The 20,557-nt window shown below is 46.3% G+C and overlaps 1 protein-coding gene across 1 annotated transcript; it reads right to left on the reverse strand.

The window, feature by feature from the left end:
- Nucleotides 1-1,473: 1,473 nt before the first annotated feature.
- On the reverse strand, nt 1,474-17,090 carry VDAC2 (voltage dependent anion channel 2). Its single transcript, XM_049789207.1, has 10 exons — nt 16,948-17,090; nt 16,686-16,740; nt 14,833-14,901; nt 13,495-13,544; nt 9,638-9,790; nt 9,479-9,531; nt 8,722-8,949; nt 6,478-6,628; nt 4,140-4,197; nt 1,474-1,872 (listed from the first exon to the last, which is right to left on the reverse strand). Exons 2-10 carry the CDS (start codon nt 16,705-16,707, stop codon nt 1,781-1,783), a joined length of 876 nt encoding a protein of 291 aa, XP_049645164.1. The 5' UTR covers nt 16,708-16,740; nt 16,948-17,090; the 3' UTR covers nt 1,474-1,780.
- Nucleotides 17,091-20,557: the final 3,467 nt, after the last annotated feature.

Consider the following 20,557-nt stretch of genomic DNA (forward strand, 5'->3'; position numbering starts at 1 on the left):
TTTGTTTTTGGGTCACACCAGCAGCACTCAGGTGTTATTCCTGGCTCTACGCTCAGAAATCACTCCTGGAAGGCTCGGGGACCATAAGGGATGCCCACTGTTCTACATGCAAGGAAAATGCCTTAACTCCATGCTCTCTCCAGCCCAATTTTTCATTCTTTTTTGTTGTTTTTGGGTCACACCCGGCAGCGCTCAGGGGTCGTCACTCCTGGCTCTATGCTCAGAAATCGCTTCTGGCAGTCTTTGGGGACAATATGGGATGGTCCTGACCCTCAAGACGAAATAAGGTATCAACTGAAGTGCAGGTTCTATAGAGCCACCATCCTTCTGCATGCAAAGCAAATGCCTTAACTCCATGCTATCTCTCCGGCCCCAAGATTTTTCAGACTACACTCAGGATCAGTCCATGGTATTCAGGTCCAGGATCAAACTGCAGTTTGACTGATGGAAACAAAGCAAGTCCTTTAGTCCCTGGAACATTCTCAGCTCCAGCCTTCATTTTCTTATCTATCAATAGATAAGAAACTGACTAGATTCTAATTTTCTGGCATTGTACTGCCAGGTAGGATCTACAGGTCACTGCATCCCAGTCTGAGAATACAGTGAAGCCAGAGGGATCTTTATGCGCAGCCACCAGCGAGAAGAATTTGAATGGGCTTCTAGCTCTCCTCAGATTCTTGTTGACCTGAATATAGCAAGACCCATTCTGTGAATGTGGCCCCGAGTATTCCATTTTCTTACCAGTTCTTGAGATCTCACTTCAAACTATTTCAGATCTAGTATCATTTGTTGAAAAAAAGTCACCCAGCATCTCTAACCTTTAATATCCTTCAAACCAGAGAACCACATTCCTACTTTATAAAAAGAATCACCTGTTTCTCAGCTGAAACCCAGTAGGAAAGAAGCAAGTCCTGGGCACAAATCCCAGACTCCCCTGGCCCCGTTCACCTGTCTGGAACTAGTTCAGAGTCCAGCAGGGGCTTGCATGTGTTTTAACTTGAGCATCAACCCATGTTCCCTCTCTTCATTTTCTCTGCAACCCTTACTGTAGTTAACAATGAGCCAAGGAAACTTTACACAAACTTACAAACTGAAGATGTAAGGCATATATCCTTATTTTATTGTAATCTAAAAAAAAAAAAAAAAAAGCTCATGGAGTTAAGTCTAGGGTCACAAAGCAAAGAAGTCTATGGCACAGAGTTAGATTGGTGTAAAGAGCAAAATTGCTCACTGAAAAATAAAAGGATTACCTAGATACCAGGGAGACTTGATTCTAGCTGGCAAATTCTGCAAATACTTGGGAGTCATTCATTATACTTATTTTATTCATAATTTGTAATAATTAAGGATACCAAAAGTAACTAATAATGGCTGAACAGAAAAAAAAGCCTCATCTTAAATTATCCACTGATCCATCTCCTTCAATGGCAATAGTCAATGTTAAAAGGAACATAAAAACAAACATGCACACAATTGCACAGTTTTCATAAAGGTCTATTTCATTATTGGTGGGCAGCTCATTGAACAGTTAAATACATTTAAATAATGTATAGGTGACTGCATGGCGCAGCACTGGTAACTAGGTAGGTAACCAATTCAACTAGAAACCAGCTAACAAGTAGCCATCTAAATATTTAAAATACAGTTCTTATTTAGATCATCCTTTGTTTGATCACCTTCTTTGGGGGTGGGAGGGAGGGGAGAGAGAAGCCTGCTGGTCACAATGGAAATATATTAAGGCCAAATCTGACATCATTTCCCAGAGGTTTCTTGGGCTGGCTTAAGCCTCCAGCTCCAGGGCAAGCCCGAGTTTGTGGCCTCCAGCATTAATGCTCTTCCCATCTACCAGAGCAGACAGTGTGAGCTTCATACCTGCAATGAAAGCAGACAATCATGACTCGGATCTGGACCTCAAAGTCTGTCACTCCCGCAGCAGGGCAAGGGCCTACACTCCAGCTTTTCAGGGCACCAGATGCCCAGAAAGAATTCAGATGGGACAATTCTGAACATGGCATTAAGACTGGGCATAAAAGACATTAGTGCAATTCAACATTTTCTACAAGGTGCTATATAATGTTCAGTGCGACCTAGACTGAAACTAAAAAGACCTAAGAACTTGTCCAAGGAATAGAAAACTACAATAAAGAAATGTGTAGCAGGGACCAGGTTCAATCCCATATGGTCCCCAAGCACCTCTAGGAGTTAACCCTGAGCACCATCAGGTATAAACTAAAAATAAAAAACTTAAAAAAAAAAAAACTCTCAGCTATGAATAACTTTGTAAACCACAATACTTTAAATATTTTTTAAAAAGTAATTTAAGGGGGCCGGGCGGTGGCGCTAAAGGTAAGGTGCCTGCCTTGCCTGCGCTAGCCTTGGACGGACCACGGTTCAATCCCCCGGGTGTCCCATATGGTCCCCCAAGCCAGGAGCAACTTCTGAGCACATAGCCAGGAGTAACCCGAGCGTTACCGGGTGTGGCCCAAAAAACAAAAAAACCAAAAAAAAAAAAAAAAAAAAAGTAATTTAAGGGGGCCAGAGTGATAGCATAGAGGTAAGGCATTTGCCTTTCACGCAGAAGGTCATTGGTTCAAATCCCAGCATCGCATATGGTCCCCTGAGCCTGCCAGGAGCGATTTCTGAGCGTAGAGCTAAGAGGAACCACTGAGTGCTGCTGGGTCTGACCCAAAAACCAAAAAGAAAAGTAATTTAAGGGGGGGGGGGGGAGAGATAGGGTGTTTGCCTTGCAAGTGGCAGACCCAGGACAGACCAGGATTCGATCCCCAGCATCCCATATGGTCCCCTGAGCACCGCCAGGTGTGGCCCCAACCCTCCACCCCACAAAAAGTAATTTAAGGGACACACAGCAAAAATCTAAATGTAAACTAGTATAAGGTATACTCATGTTGATGTATCAGCTGTGATAATGGCTTATGGGTGCTAGAGCTGATAATCAGCTGCTATCTACATGTATGTGAAACACCCACTTGTCGGGGCTAGTGTGTGCTGTGCAACCCAGAGACTTGAGTAAAATCTCCAAGATACCACTGGGAGCAAACCCCAAGTATTTCCAGGTAAGGCCAACAAAACAAAATTCGGGGACCAAGGGAAAGTATAGTGGGTTGGGCCTTGCCTTGCGCAGAGCCAACCCACCTTCAATCATGATTCCTGAGCTCCAAAGCAGGAACAAGCCCTCAGTACCACTAAGTATGATCCAAAAACAAAACCAAATTAAAAAAAAAAAAAAAAAAAAAAGGAAGAAACAAGAACTTAAGTCTGTACCCTAAAACTACTGAATTGGAATGTGCACTTTAGAGGGGTATAGCGTGCAGTTCAGAAGTTAAAACTTACATGGATCACAGTAGACAAGCATGTTTATGTCTTAACCATGTACTATGAATCCTAAGTCTGAATTTTTTTTTAAGTTTATTTACTTATTTTTGGTTTGGGGGCCAAACCTGGTGGCACTAAGGGGTTATTGTTATTTCTGGCTCTGCATTCAAAAATTGCCCCTGGCAGGCTGAGGATATAGGATGCTGGGAATAAAACTGGTTCCCTCCTGAGTTCACCACATGCAAGGGAAACACCCTACTGCTGCTGTGCTATCCCTCCAGCCCCTAAGTCTGAATTTTAACCAGTTTTTCCCAAACTAAATTCTTGCACACTGAAGTTTGAGTTGAAAATATAAATTTGGGGCTGAAGAGATAGCATGGAGGTAAGGTGTTTGCCTTTTATGCAGGTCATCGGTTTGAATCCCGGCATCCCATATGGTCCCCCGAGCCTGCCAGGAGCAATTTCTGAGCGTGGAGCCAGGTGTGACCCAAAAACCAAAAAAACAAAAAATATATTGCATTATAAAGTAAACAAAAGACTGAACAACCCAACTGGTGAGAGAAATAAAAAAATGTAAAAATTGGGGGTGGGAGAATGGTTTGTGCTCCGACACCTCAACAGTGCTTGGAGACTGTGTAGTGCCAGAACAAATGGGGTTGACTGTGTGCAAGACTAGACTACAAGACCCTACACCATCTCTCTGGCCCCTTGCCAACTCCTTAAGGTGGAAAGGTTTGCAAAGTAAGCTCAGAAAGAAAAGCCAATTTTCAAACATTCCCAAACCCCAACTTTACCAAGATACTTACCGGGCCTCAGAGTCTGAGTGTAGCCTACTCCAATTAAACTAGAGTTGTTGACTTTTGCCTAAAATTAAATTCAAAAGTGTAAGTGAGAAAAAACTTCCAGGGTGTTCCCAAAGAATCCAAATGTTTAATCGCCTATGACAAAAACCCTTCACTTCATTCTGATTCATTCATGTCCCGAGTCTTGATTGTCCACAACCAGACTCTTGACACTCTCTAGGCATAACTGACCCACTCAGTCTCCACATTTGAGCCCACCCACCTACCCACCACAATTTTAATATTTTAGGATCTAGTTTCACTCACTTTCAAAGGCTGGGAAAGTCCCGAAGTTTTGGTTTTTTTGGGGGGGAGGGGTCACACCCGGCGTGCTCGGGTTATTCCTGGCTCTGCACTCAGAAATCACTCCTGGCAGGCACAGGGACCATATGGATTCAAATCACCATTCGTCCTAGCTGCGTGCTAGGCAAATGCCCTACCTCTATGCTCTCTCCCCGGCCCCTGAAAATTTCCTCCTTTATTTTTTGGGCAACACCCTGACTACACTCAAGGATCACTTCTAGTGGGGCTCAGGGGGACCTTAAAGGGATCCAATAACCAAGCTCAGGTCATCCATGTACAAGGCAAGTGCCCTGCTGCTGCCTATCACTCCGACCCCAGGGAAAAGTTTCCTCTAACAAGCTCATTGAGCCACATTAGAGATGGGCACCACCACCACCACCAGGGTCTCTCAATCAGCGCTGCAGCCCACTCTTCAGCATCTGGACTGTGAGTGCATAGGTAAGCAACCAGCAATGTATTCTCCAACCTGTGAGTGGGCATTCTCTTACATTTTTCTAAATCAAACTATTTTACTCAAATAAAAGGGGAGGGGGGGCCCGGAGAGATAGCACAGTGGTGTTTGCCTTGCAAGCAGCCGATCCAGGACCAAAGGTGGTTGGCTCAAATCCCGGTGTCCCATATGGTCCACTGTGCCTGCCAGGAGCTATTTCTGAGCAGACAGCCAGGAGTAACCCCTGAGCACCGCCGGGTGTGACCCAAAAACCAAAAAAAAAAAAAAAAGGGGGGGGGAGGGGGGCACAAACACTAGTTCTGGAGTGAAAACAAATTCAGGAATATTTGAGGGCCGGGCGGTGGCGCTGGAGGTAAGGTGCCTGCCTTGCCTGCGCTAGCTTAGGACGGACCGAGGTTCGATCCCCCGGCGTCCCATATGGTCCCCCAAGAAGCCAGGAGCAACTTCTGAGCGCATAGCCAGGAGTAACCCCTGAGCGTCACAGGGTGTGGCCCAAAAACAAAAAAAAAAAACAACAACAAATTCAGGAATATTTGAGATCTAAATTCTAATGTGTGAAACATCCAAAGAACTTAATAGATAGGATAATTAACATTAGACATGAATCCAGCAGCCACGTCAAGGTGCTTGTCTAAGGAAGAAGTACCCTACTAGTGAGCATCTTGTTTGTCCCCAACCAAGAAAGAGCCTCAGACAGCTGGATTCAAGACCCTACTCTTTCCGAGAACAGGAATCAGCCACAAACTAGGATGGGTATTAGCAATGCCTCGAGTGATACCTGATTGTACCAACAGATGGGAAATACCAGGCACATTCCCAAACCAACGCCCAAGGATCACACACAGATACCACTGTGCTTTCTTCCCATTTCAGCCTGTCAAGAGCCACACATCACTCAGGGTTTACACTGAAGGCACTATATGCACCCGAAGAGAAACAAACTGTATAGGCCATGAGGAAATTAAGTAGAAAACAGGAAAGGATATAGTAAACCCTTTATGCAATGCTTCTGATTCTCCCCACCTAGTACCACTCTGGGAAGAGAAACAATGGACTAAACACGCTGTCCAGCAAACAGACAAAAAGGTCCTCCATGTCCTCTCTCTCCCAGCCACAGCAGCCTCAGTCTGCTAAGTAGCTGAGATGGGGGGCCACCACATTTACTTGGCTCTTCCCTAAGCTTCCATCATTTCACCTATAAAATGGTTCATGCACCATTTTGGTGAACATAAAAGGACAAGTCAAAATAGTCACATTAACAAAATATAGTAACTCCTTGAAATATGAGAACTGTCTGGGCCTCAGACAGACTAGGTCTCTCCTGAAATAGGATTTAGATTTCCTGAACTCACAGGGTGTCCTCAATGTTAACTCAGCAGCTTCTGCTGGGAAAGGCATTCCCAAGGCCAACCATCAGACTCCCCACAAAACAAGAAGCATTCAGGCCTCTAGTCCCTTCCCTACAGATATTCTAACTCAGCACCATTCAGAGTACCCCCAAAGATGGATTCTCACAACCAAAGCCCTCCTAGAACCCAGGGTACTCACGGAAATGGAAGCAGAGGGATCCAACTGGTATTTAGCTGCGATGCCAAAGCGAGTGCAGTTGGTACCTGATGTCCAAGCAAGGTTTACCGAGGTGTCAAGATCTTCACAGACTTTCTGATAAATTGATCCTCCAAATTCTGTCCCATCATTGCTGTAAAATAATGCTATCAGTTAACTCAAGACAATTGGCTAACAGTCTATCACTCTAGCATTACATTTAAATAAAACCACTGTTCACATGGGTCAAATTCCACTAAAAGCACTCCAAAGTTTGCAAGGCAAACACCCTACTTGGTGTGCTATCACTCCCAAGTTTGGTTTGTTTGGTTTTTTGTTTTGTTTTGTTTTCTTATTTTAGGCCACACCCAGCAGCGCTCAAGGGTTACTCCTGGCTATGCACTCAGAAATCGCTCCTGGCAGACTCATGAGTCCATATGAGATGCAGGGAACTGAACCCGATCCCAGGTCAGCGCATGCAAGGCAAATGCCCTACTGCTATGCTATATCTTCAGCCCCGACACTCCCAAGTTTTAATGGATCTCCCAGTCTATGTCCAAATACAGGATTGGGTAAATCGATATATCCATCCAGTGTAATTTCCATACAGTTTCTAATAATCATGTTGGGGATTATACAATGTTTTAGGGGAAAATATGACTAAGGTAAAGAGGTATATGTGCCTGTGGACATGTCATGCATATCTATATATTTATCTAAAGAAATACAAAAATATTAACATAATTGTATACATATGTAAAGAATAGGATTATAGGATATTTTGGCTTCATTCTTTATACTTCCCCTATCTTAAGTTTTTATTATACAGGTAGATAAACACAACACATGTATAAATAAATCCTCTCCTGGCTTGGATTAGTAAAGATACTGTACATTTAGGCAGTTCTATCAAATCAGAACCTCACACAACTAAGTCAAATGAACGCACTGGTAAGAGTTCTGGCAATGTCTTTTTATCTTCTAAAAATTTCAAGCACATTAAACCTCACTCACATGAAATGAAAAATGACTCAGCACCAGAGTGAGACCATTGTTTGTACAGTTCTTGTTTGATTTAGGGCCACACCTGGCTTTACTCCTGTCTCTGCTCTCAGAAATCACTGTGGGCAGGGTTTGAACAAATTTTTTTTTTAAGTTTTTGGGTTTTGGGTCACACCCAGCAGCACTCGGAGGTTACTCCTGGCTCTATGCACAGAAATCACTCCTGGCAAGCTCAGGGAACCATATGGGATGCCAGGATTCGAACCACCAACCATCTGCATGAAAGGCAAACGCCTTACCTCCATGCTATCTCTCCAGCCCCGGTTTGAACAATCTTAAGTGGTAAAGGACTGAACCCAGCTGGGCACATGCAAGGTATTAGCTCTCTGGTTCTTTACCATTATTTCTGAGCTCACCCTGAAAATACCCAAGTATGTTCTTAGGAGCCTTTCTGAACAATGCTCATGACTTAAAACTCCTGGCTCTGTGATCAGGGATCATTCCTGGCAGTGCTCAAAGATCATTTGTGACACTGGGGACTGAGCTTGGGTCTGCTGTGTTCAAGCATCTTGCCGGATGTACACCCTACCTCTCTAGCCCTGCACGGTCTGTTAAAGTCAAGAACTCCTGGGCCCGGAGAGATAGCACAGCGGCGTTTGCCTTGCAAGCAGCCGATCCAGGACCAAAGGTGGTTGGTTCGAATCCCGGTGTCCCATATGGTCCCCGTGCCTGCCAAGAGCTATTTCTGAGCAGACGGCCAGGAGTGACCCCTGAGCAACGCCGGGTGTGGCCCAAAAGACACCCCCCCCCCAAAATCAAGAACTCCTTTAGAAGCTGGGGAGACAGCACAAGGGCCAGCGTATATTGTCACACAGAGAACCTGGATCCAGTCCCCATCACCATATTGCATCCTAAACAAGCAAGTACTAGACCTGGCAGTCCTCAGAACTGCTAAGGAGCCTCCGGCACCCCAACTCAAAAGAAATTCTGCAATAGTACCACAATCAACAAAAATTCCCAAATTTATGTCATGCTACCCCCCCTTTCTAAATAAAAATTCACCTGAAGTAAGTCAATAAAAAGATACAGTGACCCAGTAGCACCCAAGGCTACCATCAAGTTCCTGGATTACATTTTAACCTCCTACCATCCTGAGTACCACCACCCACTCCAGAAATGATGTCTTGATAAGATTAATCAGACCTGATGCCGTATCCGAGGACCTAGAGAGAGAGAGACACTCACACATTGGTGTGTAGCTGGAAGTCCCCGGTCCTGTAGCCCACTGCAAAGTTATTCCTTGTCAGCTTGGATTTGGCACTGTCAAAGGTCATCTGGTAGCCAGCAAGCCAGCCCTCATACCCAAACACGGCTGAGCCATGAATCGCGGGCCCAGCAAAGTCAAAGTCGATGTCACAGCCAAGGTTTATACACTCCCGTTTATAAGAAGACTTGATTTTTCCACTTTTCTTTCTGAAAAAAGAACAAATTGACTTAAGACTGATGCCAGCAGATAAGATATATATGTAGAGCTTCAGCAGACGATACAAAATAGATTTAGGTTCTGTTTGGCTTTAGAGCCATTCCCAACTCAGAGAGCCAAGGAGTGCTAGGCCTCAAACCCAGGTCTCCTGCACACAGAGCACATACTTAGCCCACTGGTTGCAGCATCACTCAAAAGTCCAAGCAGAAGCAGGACGGTCCTTGCAGTTAGAATAAAAAGTTTAACGAACCAAAAACTCCAAAAGCAATATGAGTTGCCATCACTGCATAACTGACACCAATCACCAAGACCTCTCCAAAATATGGTAATTACCCAAACTGGTGTCACATTAGAGGCAAATATTTGAGAGCAAGACAATGACAGTGATGTGCTGCTCTTGCTCCTGAGGGGGAAATTGGCCTCAAGGTAGCTGAACTAGCAAACTTGTTAAGTGTGTGTCTTGCCCCGTATTACTAAGAGTACTTTCAAGTCTATGCAGATAAAAATGTCCATTCTTACCCCGTATTTGGTGAAAAGGTGGTATCAAACGTCAGTTTCAAACCCTGACATATCTATTTTGAAAGAAAAAGAATTTTTTGCCTTTAGTTTGATTTCCTCTTAAAAATATGAAAATAAAGCAACCAATACACAAAAGTAAGTGTATTTTCAAAATGTTACCTGGTCTTCAATCGCAATTTCCGTCCCCAGAGTGTTATCAGTGTTCCATTTCTCTGTGAAAGTCAAGCCATACTCACACCACTTGTATTTGGTTTCCAAGGTCCCAGTTACTTTACCAGTATCTGTATTAGATGAGCCAGATGTTGAAAATTCCTAATAAGAGAAAAACTATGAATTTTTCTCATAAGCCCACAGAATCCACTAATTTGAAACTTTAAAACCCCACTGTAACCGTTAATAGCTCCATGTTCTTTAAGACAGTATTTCCAACCAAGCACACGTTAAACTCTTCCTCATTCCCAAGTGAACAACCTACATGGGGGGAGGTGTTTCTAGTTATGATCAAATATTACTCCTGGTTTTGCACTCATGAGTTCACTCCTGGCAGATTCAAGGGAACATATGGATGCCGAAGACTGAACCTGAATCGGCCAAGTGCAAGGCAAACTGTACTATGGCTCCAGTCCCCAACTACATTTCTCAGATAAAGAGATCAAGTAGCAGAGGACATGCTGTGCATGACAAGGCCCTGAGTTCAATCACATCGCCGAATGGTGGTGACCCTGGTAGCCTCAAGACCACCAGGCCAGAGCAGCTTCACATCACTGGCTAGAGTACCAACACAGAGGGTTTGGCACTGCACCCACTCTTTCTTTTTTTTTTTTTTTTTTTTTTTTGGTTTTTGGGCCACATCCGGCGGAGCTCAGGGGTTATTCCTGGCTGTCTGCTCAGAAACAGCTCCTGGCAGGCACGGGGGACCATATGGGACACCGGGATTCGAACCAACCACCTTTGGTCCTGGATCGGCTGCTTGCAAGGCAAACGCCGCTGTGCTATCTCTCCGGGCCCGCCCCCACTCTTTCTTTAAACATGGAAAATGCTAAAGAGATCAGTGCAGTTGCTTACAAATTCCACTTTATTATCAGAATTTTACTCATAATCTATAACCTAACATTTCCTGAAAATTATTAATTATGAATGTACTTATGAGGAATTCACACCAATAACAAATTTTTAAATTATCTGGCAATCTCAATATTATATATATATATATATTTTTTTTTTGGTTTTTGGTTTTTTCGGGCCACACCCGTTTGATGCTCAAGGTTTACTCCTGGCTAAGCGCTCAGAAATTGCCCGACTTGGGGGGACCATAAGGGACGCCAGGGGATCGAACCGCGGTCCTTCCTTGGCTAGCGCTTGCAAGGCAGACACCTTACCTCTAGCGCCACCTCGCCGGCCCCCTTTCTTTTCTTTTTTGTTTTTTGGGTCACACCCAGCAGCACTCAAGGGTTGTCACTCCTGGCTCTATGCTCAGAAATTGCCCTGGCAGGCTTGGGGGACCATATGGGATGCCGGATTCGAACCACCGTCCTTCTGCATGTAAGGCAGATGCCTTACCTCCATGCTATCTCTCTGGCCCAGCATTATTTTTCTAATCTATAGTCTTCCAAACATCTTTCATATTCTTTTAATTTTTAATTGGGGGGTGGGGCTACACCCATCAGTGCTCAGGGTTTTACTCTACGTTCTGCGATCAGCAATCACTCCTACCTGAACTCAGGGGACCAAACAGGAATCAGGGAATAAAACCTGGGTCAGCCACATGCAAGGAGATGCCTTCCCTACTGCACTATTGCTCTGGCCATGGAACGTAGCATTTTAAAAAATAAGAATGTGAACCAAAACTATAGTAGCTCTACAGCAAAATCAGACTCAAATCTTTAGGCCTTCTCTCCAAGCACCTAAAATGAGATGCTTTCATTAACAGAATTTCAAGTCAAGACTTGGCAGTCAATGCCCATTAAAAAGCACTAAATTGTGCTAAGAAAGAACACTGGGTATAAATTAGAAGCCCTGGCAACCAATCCAAGGCTTCTTTACTAAAGCCATTACAGGAATACACAACTCTGTTTCCTCACATTTTAAAAACTCTGCCTTTGAAGGACTAAAACTGGATGGACACACACTGGGAAACCTTTGCCTATTTTCATGTGCTCTACACAAAAGGAAAACATTATCAAAACAGACTTTCAGCAGATACCCAGAATGCCTAATATCCAGCACCTACTTTGAATCCTAAATGAGTGATCAGTGACTCACTCTGAAGCCCCTATCCAATCCCATCATCAGCCTACAGGTTAACCGTCCAGCTAAATACATGCGAAGAAATCCTCGGGACACAGAATCACGATGATACAGTGGACCAGAATTAAGTTCCATGACACCACAGGCATTAGAACTGACACCTTCATTCTAGCACCAGGCATTCAGGCCTGGTGCAGTTGTCTGAGCCTCTCTGCAGATCCAGCAATTCAAAAGAACTGAGTTTTCCTTACATGTCCTTGGGATCAAGGACATAAATTCAAAAAGTAAGTAATGAATTGGTAACAGAAAACAACAACAAAAATAAATTTTACACGGGAGAATAAAAATAAAATGTTTTAATGAATTTTACATGTATGAGGGAAATAGCCTATCTAGAGTACAGGTGGGGGCGGGGTAGAGAGGAGGGATATTTGGGACATTAGTGGTGGGAATGTTGCACTAGTGATGAGGGGTGTCCTCTTATATGACTGAAACCCAACTACAATCATGTTTGTAATCAAAGTGTTTAAATAAAAAATAGTATTTAAAAAAAAAAAAACTGTATTTTACACAGAATCCAATTCCTATACATTCATCTTGAATCTAATTCCTTATAATATCCCTTAATCCTGTCCACCATAATTCTTTCCAACAAATTTATCAAGCAAGCCAGTACTTAATATATTTCTATTGCCCAACTTTCAGTTTATTGTATCTCTCCTACCAGAGAGAAAACTTTTTAAATAGTCTTTTTTAAATATTTTTAAGAGGATCTTTTTTTTTTTTTTTTTTTTTTTTTTTTTTTGTGGTTTTTGGGTCACACCCGGCAGTGCTCAGGGGTTACTCCTGGCTCCATGCTCAGAAATTGCTCCTGGCAGGCACAGGGGACCATATGGGATGCTGGGATTCGAACCGATGACCTCTTGCATGAAAGGCAAACGCTTTACCTCCATGCTATCTCTCCAGCCCCAAGAGGATCTTTTATATTTCAATGTACCCACAGTTTCTAATAAAGTTAACAGGAGCCTCTGGAGCCTTCATCTGGAAGCCAGTTCCACCACCACAACGAAGACTCAGATTCTTAGGTAAAAGGAAGCAAACATCAAAAATCTAAGTCCATGCATCAAGAAACCACAATGTGATTGATTTTAGTGAAATACCAAAAAAGCTAGACTAACTATTGCAGGGATTCATCAAAAGAACCAACATCTTATACCCAAAACAGCAAAAAAAAAAAAGAGGGGGGGAGAGTATGGGGGAAAATTTACACAAAGCTAAATTTTACTTTCTTTGAAGCGGCCTATTTAGGAAAAATCAAAACATCAAAATACTAAAATAGTAACCACTTTCAAAATGCACCATCAAGACACTCTCCATTCACAAATCTTAACCTCCACCCATGCTACTCTTTCTAAAGGGAAGATACAAACATGATAGAAATGATCAGCGTGCTAAAATAAGGATTGAAAACAGTTTTAGGACCAATTATCCATCCTTCAGGACTTTAACTGGCACCAAGAGGATTTCAACAATGTTTAAGTTAGTTCCCTGCCTGTAGCTTCTCTTACTGAGTTTCAATGAGGTCCCACATGACCAAGGTCTTTCCTCAGTTATTTGTTCATAGTAAACAGCAAAATGATAGGAAAATTGGACATCATAGTCAAAGTCCCGAATAAGTTACATGCAAGTTCAAGCCTGCCTTATAAAATAAGGTGGGGAATTGCATGCAATTACCAAGGTTCATCAGAACTTAAGATGCCAACACTCACCACACCACTGCAGGACTTTGTCTTCACATCCAACTTCACCAACCCAAAACCTTCAAAAGAGTGGAAGGTAAAATAAGTCCCTTCTAAAAGACATGCTATCAGTGTACTGTCTTGTACCAATGCACATTTTAAAAAAAATCAGATGCCTCACATTCAGAGGAAGGATATCATGCACTGAGATAATATTTAACTGTGGGGTGAAATCTTTGTTTTGAAACAGTATTTAAATGGAAAAAAAATGACAAAAACTGACATCTAAGATGTTTTCAAATCAATTTAAAAAAAAAAAAATCTAACCAGGGAACTGGAGAGGTAGCACAGCAGTAAGGTGTTTGCCTTGCATGCAGCCAACACAGGACGAGCCCTGTTCAAATCCCACCATCTCCAGAGTCTGGCAGAAGCGACTTCTGAGCACAGAGTCAGGAGTAACCCCTGAGAACCACTGGGTATGACCCCCCCCAAAAAAAAAACAACCAGTTTAAAAAAAAAAACGATTTCAAAATAGTCAATGACTTATTATTGCATAGGCATTTGGTGGAGGGGGAACCTCAGGGGTTACTCCTGGCTATGTTCTCAGAGATCACTCCTAGTTTGGGGGACCATATGGGATGCCAGGGGATCGAACAAGCAGTCCGCCCTAGGCTAGCGCAGGCAAGGCAGATGCCTTACCGCTTGCGCCACTGCTCCAGCCCCAAAAATCTGAAGATAACAGAGTATGGAACAAAATCTTCAAAGAAAAAAGAAAACATTCACTTACCACAAGAGTAAACTAATACATAATAAATCTAGTCACAAGAAGATGAAGGAAAAGAATGAAGTGAAAAAAAGAAGTGAAATCCTTTAACTGTAAAAAAGTGAAAAAAATTTGAAAAAAGTGGAGGGATATAGATTATATCACATTATTATAACATTTTTTAAAGAACAAGCTAATATTAAAGCTCACTTAGATTTTTATTTTCCCTGACAGCGCTCGTTGCTCCTGGCAGGCTCGGGAACTACATGGGATGCCAGGGATGGAACTCGGGTCCTTCCCAAGTTGGCCGCGTGCAAGGCAAACACCCTACCACTGTGCCCAACCCCATCACTGAGAAATTTAAAGAAATAATCTTGTTTTGGGGCCACAGCTGGTGACTCTCAGGGGTTACTCCTGGCTAGGGGACCATATGGGATGCTGGGGATCTAACACAGGTCAGTCCTGGGTCAGTTAAGAGCAAGGCAAATGCCCTACCGCTACGCTATCGCTCCAGCCCAAAGAAATAAATTATTGATTTAACTTTCCTATACAATTCCAAGCACATTTTCACTTCTCGTCTGAAAAATAAAGTTTAAAATTCTTACCAAATCCTTTGTTGAAAATGTCTCTGGCAGCTTTGCCAAGGTCACAATATGAAGGAGGAACACACATCTCTAGTAGAAAGAAACAATTCAGTGTTAATGCTCCATTTACTGCCTGAAAATTAAAAATTATCCCAAAACCTGTTCCAACAGCTTGGGGCCAGAGAGAGGACAACGAGCAAGGCGGTTGCTTGCCTTGAAGTCAGTCAACTGAGGGCTTAGTTTCCGGCACCCCCAGCACCTCTAGGAGTGATCCTAAGCCCTGAGCGCAGAGACAGGTGTAAGTAAGCCCAGAGCACCGATGGTTTTGACCCCCAAGACCAAAACAAATAAAAAGACTACAATAAAAAAAAGAACACTCAAGCTGTCCAACTGGCTACACCACTAGACACACAACACAACAGTTAAGACCGTCTCCTCCTGACTATTCTGGCTTCCAGGGTTCCAAACACGGTATTCTAAGAGAGGTAACAGTTCCACTACAACAAGGAGGCCTTTTATTGGGGGGAGGGGTTAGGGGGGGTCACACCCGGCAGCTCTCAGGGGTTACTCCTAGCTCTAGGCTCAGAAACCGCTCCTGGCAGGCTGGGGGGAGGGGGGAACCATATGGAATGCCGGGATTCGAACCACAGTCCAGCACGCAAGGCAAACGCCCTACCTCTAAGCTATCTCTCCGCCCCCTGCAGAGGCCTCAACCGACATGCCTCGGGTAAAAAAAAAATCCAAGCAAGAAATGAGACTTTCCACATCTAAATATACACGGGCTATCTCTTAAGTCTCCCCTCCAACCCCGGATTCTACCCCCCCCAAAAAAGCCAAGGAGCCCCAACTCACCGCAGGGGGCTGAAGAACCCATACAAGCTTAATAAAACCCGAGACAAGGTCCTGCTCCCACCCCCCATCTAGCACCCCAAGTGTCCTCAGGTCAAAACCAACATTCTGGCGTCTGGGCAGCCAATTAACTGGCGCCCCTGTACGGAACCCCAGGCTTGGAACTCCAGGTCTGCCCATTGTCTACGTATGTCAACTTAAGTCAGCACTAAAGGGGGCCGGGCCGGCAGATCTGGGGAAGGAGCACTAAGGGCGAGGCGAGTTCAAGGGGGGGGGGGGGTTGCACGGTTAAAGCGGGAGAAATAGCCGGGCACCAGTTCCTTCATCCATACCCCTGGGCACGTCCGTGCCCTTCCTTCCATTCACAAGGGAGGATGACCTTGTTGCATTCCCGCCACCAGGAGCAACTCAACTCAGGCAACGCAACGCAACCTCACTGCAGCAAGGCGACGTGCACCACCGCACGCGCCCAGGGGCCGGTTCCCGCATGGGAGAAGAAAACTTTGGTGTTTTTGTTTTTGCTTTGTTTTGTTTTGCTACGGACCCATCCAAGGACACATGATGGGGTGCAAAAGGTGTGTGTGTGATGTGTGATGTGTGTGTTGGCTTCGGGCCCATCTAAAGATACGTAGTGTGGTGCAAAAGGGGTTTTGTGTTGGCTTTGGACTCACCTAAGGACACGTAGTGGGATGCAAAAGGTGTGTGTGTGTGTGTGTGTGTGTGTGTGTGTTGGCTTCGGACCCATCTAAGGACACGTAACGGGGTGCAAAAAGTGTGTTTGAGTGAGAGTGTGTGTGTGTGTGTCTGCGTTTTGGCTTCGGACCCACCTGAAGACATGCAGTGGGTGCAAAAGGTCAGGAAAAAAAAAAGGAACTGCGGGGTGAAGCGTGCACCCCAAACCCCACGCCCCACCCCAGCTAGGAGCGCGTCCAAGCCAGGAGCAGCCAGCCCGGCGCTTCCTCCGCAGGCAGGCCGGGGATGGATGGGGCAGAGGCCAGCGGCCTCCCCGGGCCCAACCGACTTACGCCGTTTGCAGTAGGCCGCCATGGCGAGGCCGCGGGCGGAGGGCGACGAGATGATCTGCAGGGGGAGAGACAGAAAGACAAGGCCGTGAGCGCGGGGCCGGCGGGCAGAAGCCGCGCGGCGCGGTGGCGGGGCGAAGGGGGCGCGGCGCGGCCATCTTAGGGGCTCGGCCGGGCCCAGACTGGCCTCCCTCCCTCTCTCTCCCCTCGGGGCGCCGCCGGCCGCCGCCTCGCAGGCAGGTCCCGAGAGAAGGCGCGACGCTACCTGGCGGGAGGGTCTCCTGACGCGGGGCCGCGGCCGCTCGAAGCTGCAAGCGGCTCTCCTCCTGCTCCGGGCGCTAAAGCTGCAGCGGATGCGGCTGGAGGGCGAAGTGAAGGAGACACCGTTCCGCCCGCCGCAGCCCGGTCCTCGCCTATTCCAAGGACCCCGCCGCGGCCCCGGCGGGCTGTCCGTCGTACCGCCTGTCCCCGCCGCGCCGTCCGCCGCGCCTCGCACCCGCTCCGGCAAATCCCGAAGCGTCGAAAACGACGGCAACTCAGAGATAGGCTGTCTATAGGGCCGTCTAACGGCGTCTTGTTCTCGGGCAAAGCTGGCGCTGCGGAGTTTTGGATCAGGCAGTACTTTGGACAGCCCTAAAGGCGAAGGGGCGGGGAAAACGGCGGCGGCAGCACGGTGGAGACCGCGCGGGCTAGGGGCTAGGTGGAGTCTGCGCATGCGCGCTCGCCGCGGTGGGCGGGGCCGGGCCCTGCGGGGCGCGGTCGGGTTCTCCCACCCGGGACTTGGAACTTCATCTTCCTCCTTGCTTGCTCGGGCTTTCCCCTCCATAGTGCAGCTGCTAGAAGTTAGGCTTGGGCAGCCTGAGCGTGGGCTGCGTGCGAGATGCAAACACGCTCTGGGCCCCAGTGATAGCAGCATCGGGGCAGTGTTTGCCTTGCACGTGGCCGGCCCAATTTCGATCCCCAGCACCCCATATGGTTCCCCGAGCCTGCCAGGAGCGATTCCTGAGCGCAGAGCCAGGAGGAACCTCTGTGCGCTGCCAGGTGTGGACCCCAAAACCAAAAGAACTTTTTTAAATAAAAGGATAAACAGGGGAGGGGGGCCGGAAAGATAGCATGGAGGTAGGGCGTTTGCCTTGCATGCAGAAGGACAGTGGTTCAAATCCTGACATTTCATATGGTCCCCTGAGCCTGCCAGGAGCGATTTCTGAGTGTAGAGCTAGGAGTAACCCCTGAGCGCTTCTGGGTGTGACTCAAAAATCAACACCCCCCCCCCAAAAAAAAAAAAGGGAATAACAGGGAAACACGCTCTGCTCTGCCCTAGCAGGCCCAGGAGAGAAAGCCCGAGCGCTCCTTCATTGCAACACGCTGCGGCCCAACTGCCAGGCAGGGCTAGTGGGGCTCTTTGCTGCTGCTGCTCCAGCATATCTAAGCTGTTCTCAGGGTGCCCGCCACTTCCTAACCCCCACCCCGCTCCCCTGTCCCGCCTTTCCCTAAGCCCTGGAGTTTTTTTCTAGGTGGCCTCCTCCCTGCTTTACAAGGGCACATAACCAGAGAGGTGTTGGTGAGTCAGTCCTGCTAAAAAACGTTGGACTCACGCTGATGAGGCATTCGAATGCTGCATCCTATTCATTCACTCCCTGGGCGTGCTAGCAGGAGGATGAGGGACAGGGAAAATGCACCCGCCATTGAGATAGAAAAAGGGAGAAACTGAGGCTCCGAAATCTATCGTCTGTTTCTGCATGTATAAAATGACACATTTGGGGGGGGGGGGGACAGGAGGGTAGGAAGAGATAATGCAGGCTCCACGTTTCGCCCGCCTGCAGGCAGCTCAGAATCGATCCTCCGACAGCATAGGGGACCCCAAAAAAACAGCTAGAATGTGCCCCACACCGAAAAAAAAAATCAAATATAAAATGGCAAATTTCTAGCTCCTTGAGCAGCAGGCTTCCCCCCCCCCTCCCCGTTTCCTCTGATTTTACTTAAGTTCCATCCAGGACAAGCAGAACTGCAATGCTCACTGGAAAGGTAGGTCTCTGGTTGCCTGGACAGATTCCAGCCCAGAACAAGCCCTGTCAGCAGCCTTGGTTGATCGGTCAGATCCTGCTGGTCCGGATCCCGGTTACTCCTGAAAAGCTCCCAGCAGAGTCAGTCCCCCTCTTGCAGACCAAAGTTGCCCTCCCTATATTTGGTTTCAGGTGCAAAGTCATCCTTTTGGGAAGCTGGTCTGGTCTATGTTGCTACAGCCACCAACTCCCACCCCTGAACCTATTCTGGACCAGATCTTTAGAGGGAAAGAGGGACATACCCGGTGGTGCTCAGGGGCAACTCTTGGCTCTGAGTTCAAGAATCATTCCCAGAAGGACTTTAAGGACCCTATGATATGCTGGGGATGGAGCCCAGGTCAGCTGCTTCATGGCTCCAGCCTCATAACCTTGACTTTTTGTTTTTTTTGTTTGTTTGTTTTTGGTGGCACTCAGGGGTTACTCCTGGCTCAGTGCTCAGAAATCGCTCCTGGCAGACTCGGGGTGGGGGGAACCATATGGGATTGGGGATAGAACCTGGGTACGTCCTGTGTAGGCAGCATGCAAGGCAAACACCCTTCTGCTGTGCTATCACTCCGGCCCCACAACCTTGACTTTTAATTACTTAGTCACCTTGTGATGACTCTGCAGCATTTCCCTTTTCACAGGCCACAGATCACAGACTAAGGCTTCTCAGTCTTCAAGCCCCACGGAGGTGTAACCTATGTATTAATTAACTAAAGGAATGGAACTGGAGACACAGGACAGAAGGAGACAGGCACTGACTTCACACAGACTCAACCCAGGTTCATTTCTCAGCACTGCATATACCACTTTACCCCATTTCACCCCACTTCTCAGGAGCACCTTCAGAAGTGATCCCTAAGGACAGAACAGGAAATAAATTTTGAGCAGTGCGGGAATCATAGCAATTTATTTCAAAAGTTGGAGCTGGGAGCTGGAAAGATATTAGTATAGTGAGTAGAGCATTTACAAAGCACCTGGCTTACCTGGTTCTATCCCAACACCCCACATAGTCCCTTCAGTGTATTACTTTTTGGTGTGTGCGTGTGTGTGTGCGTGTGTGTGTGTGTGTGTGTGTGTGTGTGTGTGTGTGTGTAGTAGGGGTGGAACCAAGAGCTACATGCATGGGAAACCTATGTTAGTCAAGGCGCTACTTCCTGGGCCCTATTTCCAACTCTTTTTTTTTTTTTTTTTGGTTTTCAGGCCACACCCGTTTGATGCTCAGGGGTTACTCCTGGCTAACCACAAGAGTGATCTGAGTCGGGATGTGGCCTCCCACCCCCTCAATCATAGTAAGATTTGTTAAACTTTCATGAGTGTTTACATCCAAAGCTCTTTAGACCGAAATAGCATTTCAAGCAGCTACTACTCAGAGAGCAACTACCTGTATACCCAGGTGGGAAGCAGAGTCCACTGAGTTTTTATGTAAAAAACTAAAGAATCAAATTTGTATGCAAGTATCAAGAACTGCAAGGACCAGAGTGATAGCTCAGAGGGGAGGGCATATGGTCCCCCGAGCCTGCCAGGAGTGATTCCTGAGCGAAAAGCCCAGAGTAAACCACCATGTGTGGCCCCCCAAAATACCAAAAATAAAAAGACTGTGAATAGCCTGATGGTTTATAAGTCAATCCCACTGCCATCACATTGTCATTTCATAAATGCTGGCAGGAGAATTGAGACTTTAAGGTCACAGACAACAGACTTTATTATTATTAGTGGCACCCGTGGTCCTTCATCTCTGGCCTTCTGTGCCCTACAGCAGTAACACAGAGTGCCCTAGAGAGGTGCCGGGACATCTGTGTTTGTGTCACAGCTGAAGAACTCTGGACA

Source organism: Suncus etruscus, chromosome 15 (genome assembly GCF_024139225.1).
Source record: "Suncus etruscus isolate mSunEtr1 chromosome 15, mSunEtr1.pri.cur, whole genome shotgun sequence".
Classification (NCBI taxonomy): domain Eukaryota; kingdom Metazoa; phylum Chordata; class Mammalia; order Eulipotyphla; family Soricidae; genus Suncus; species Suncus etruscus.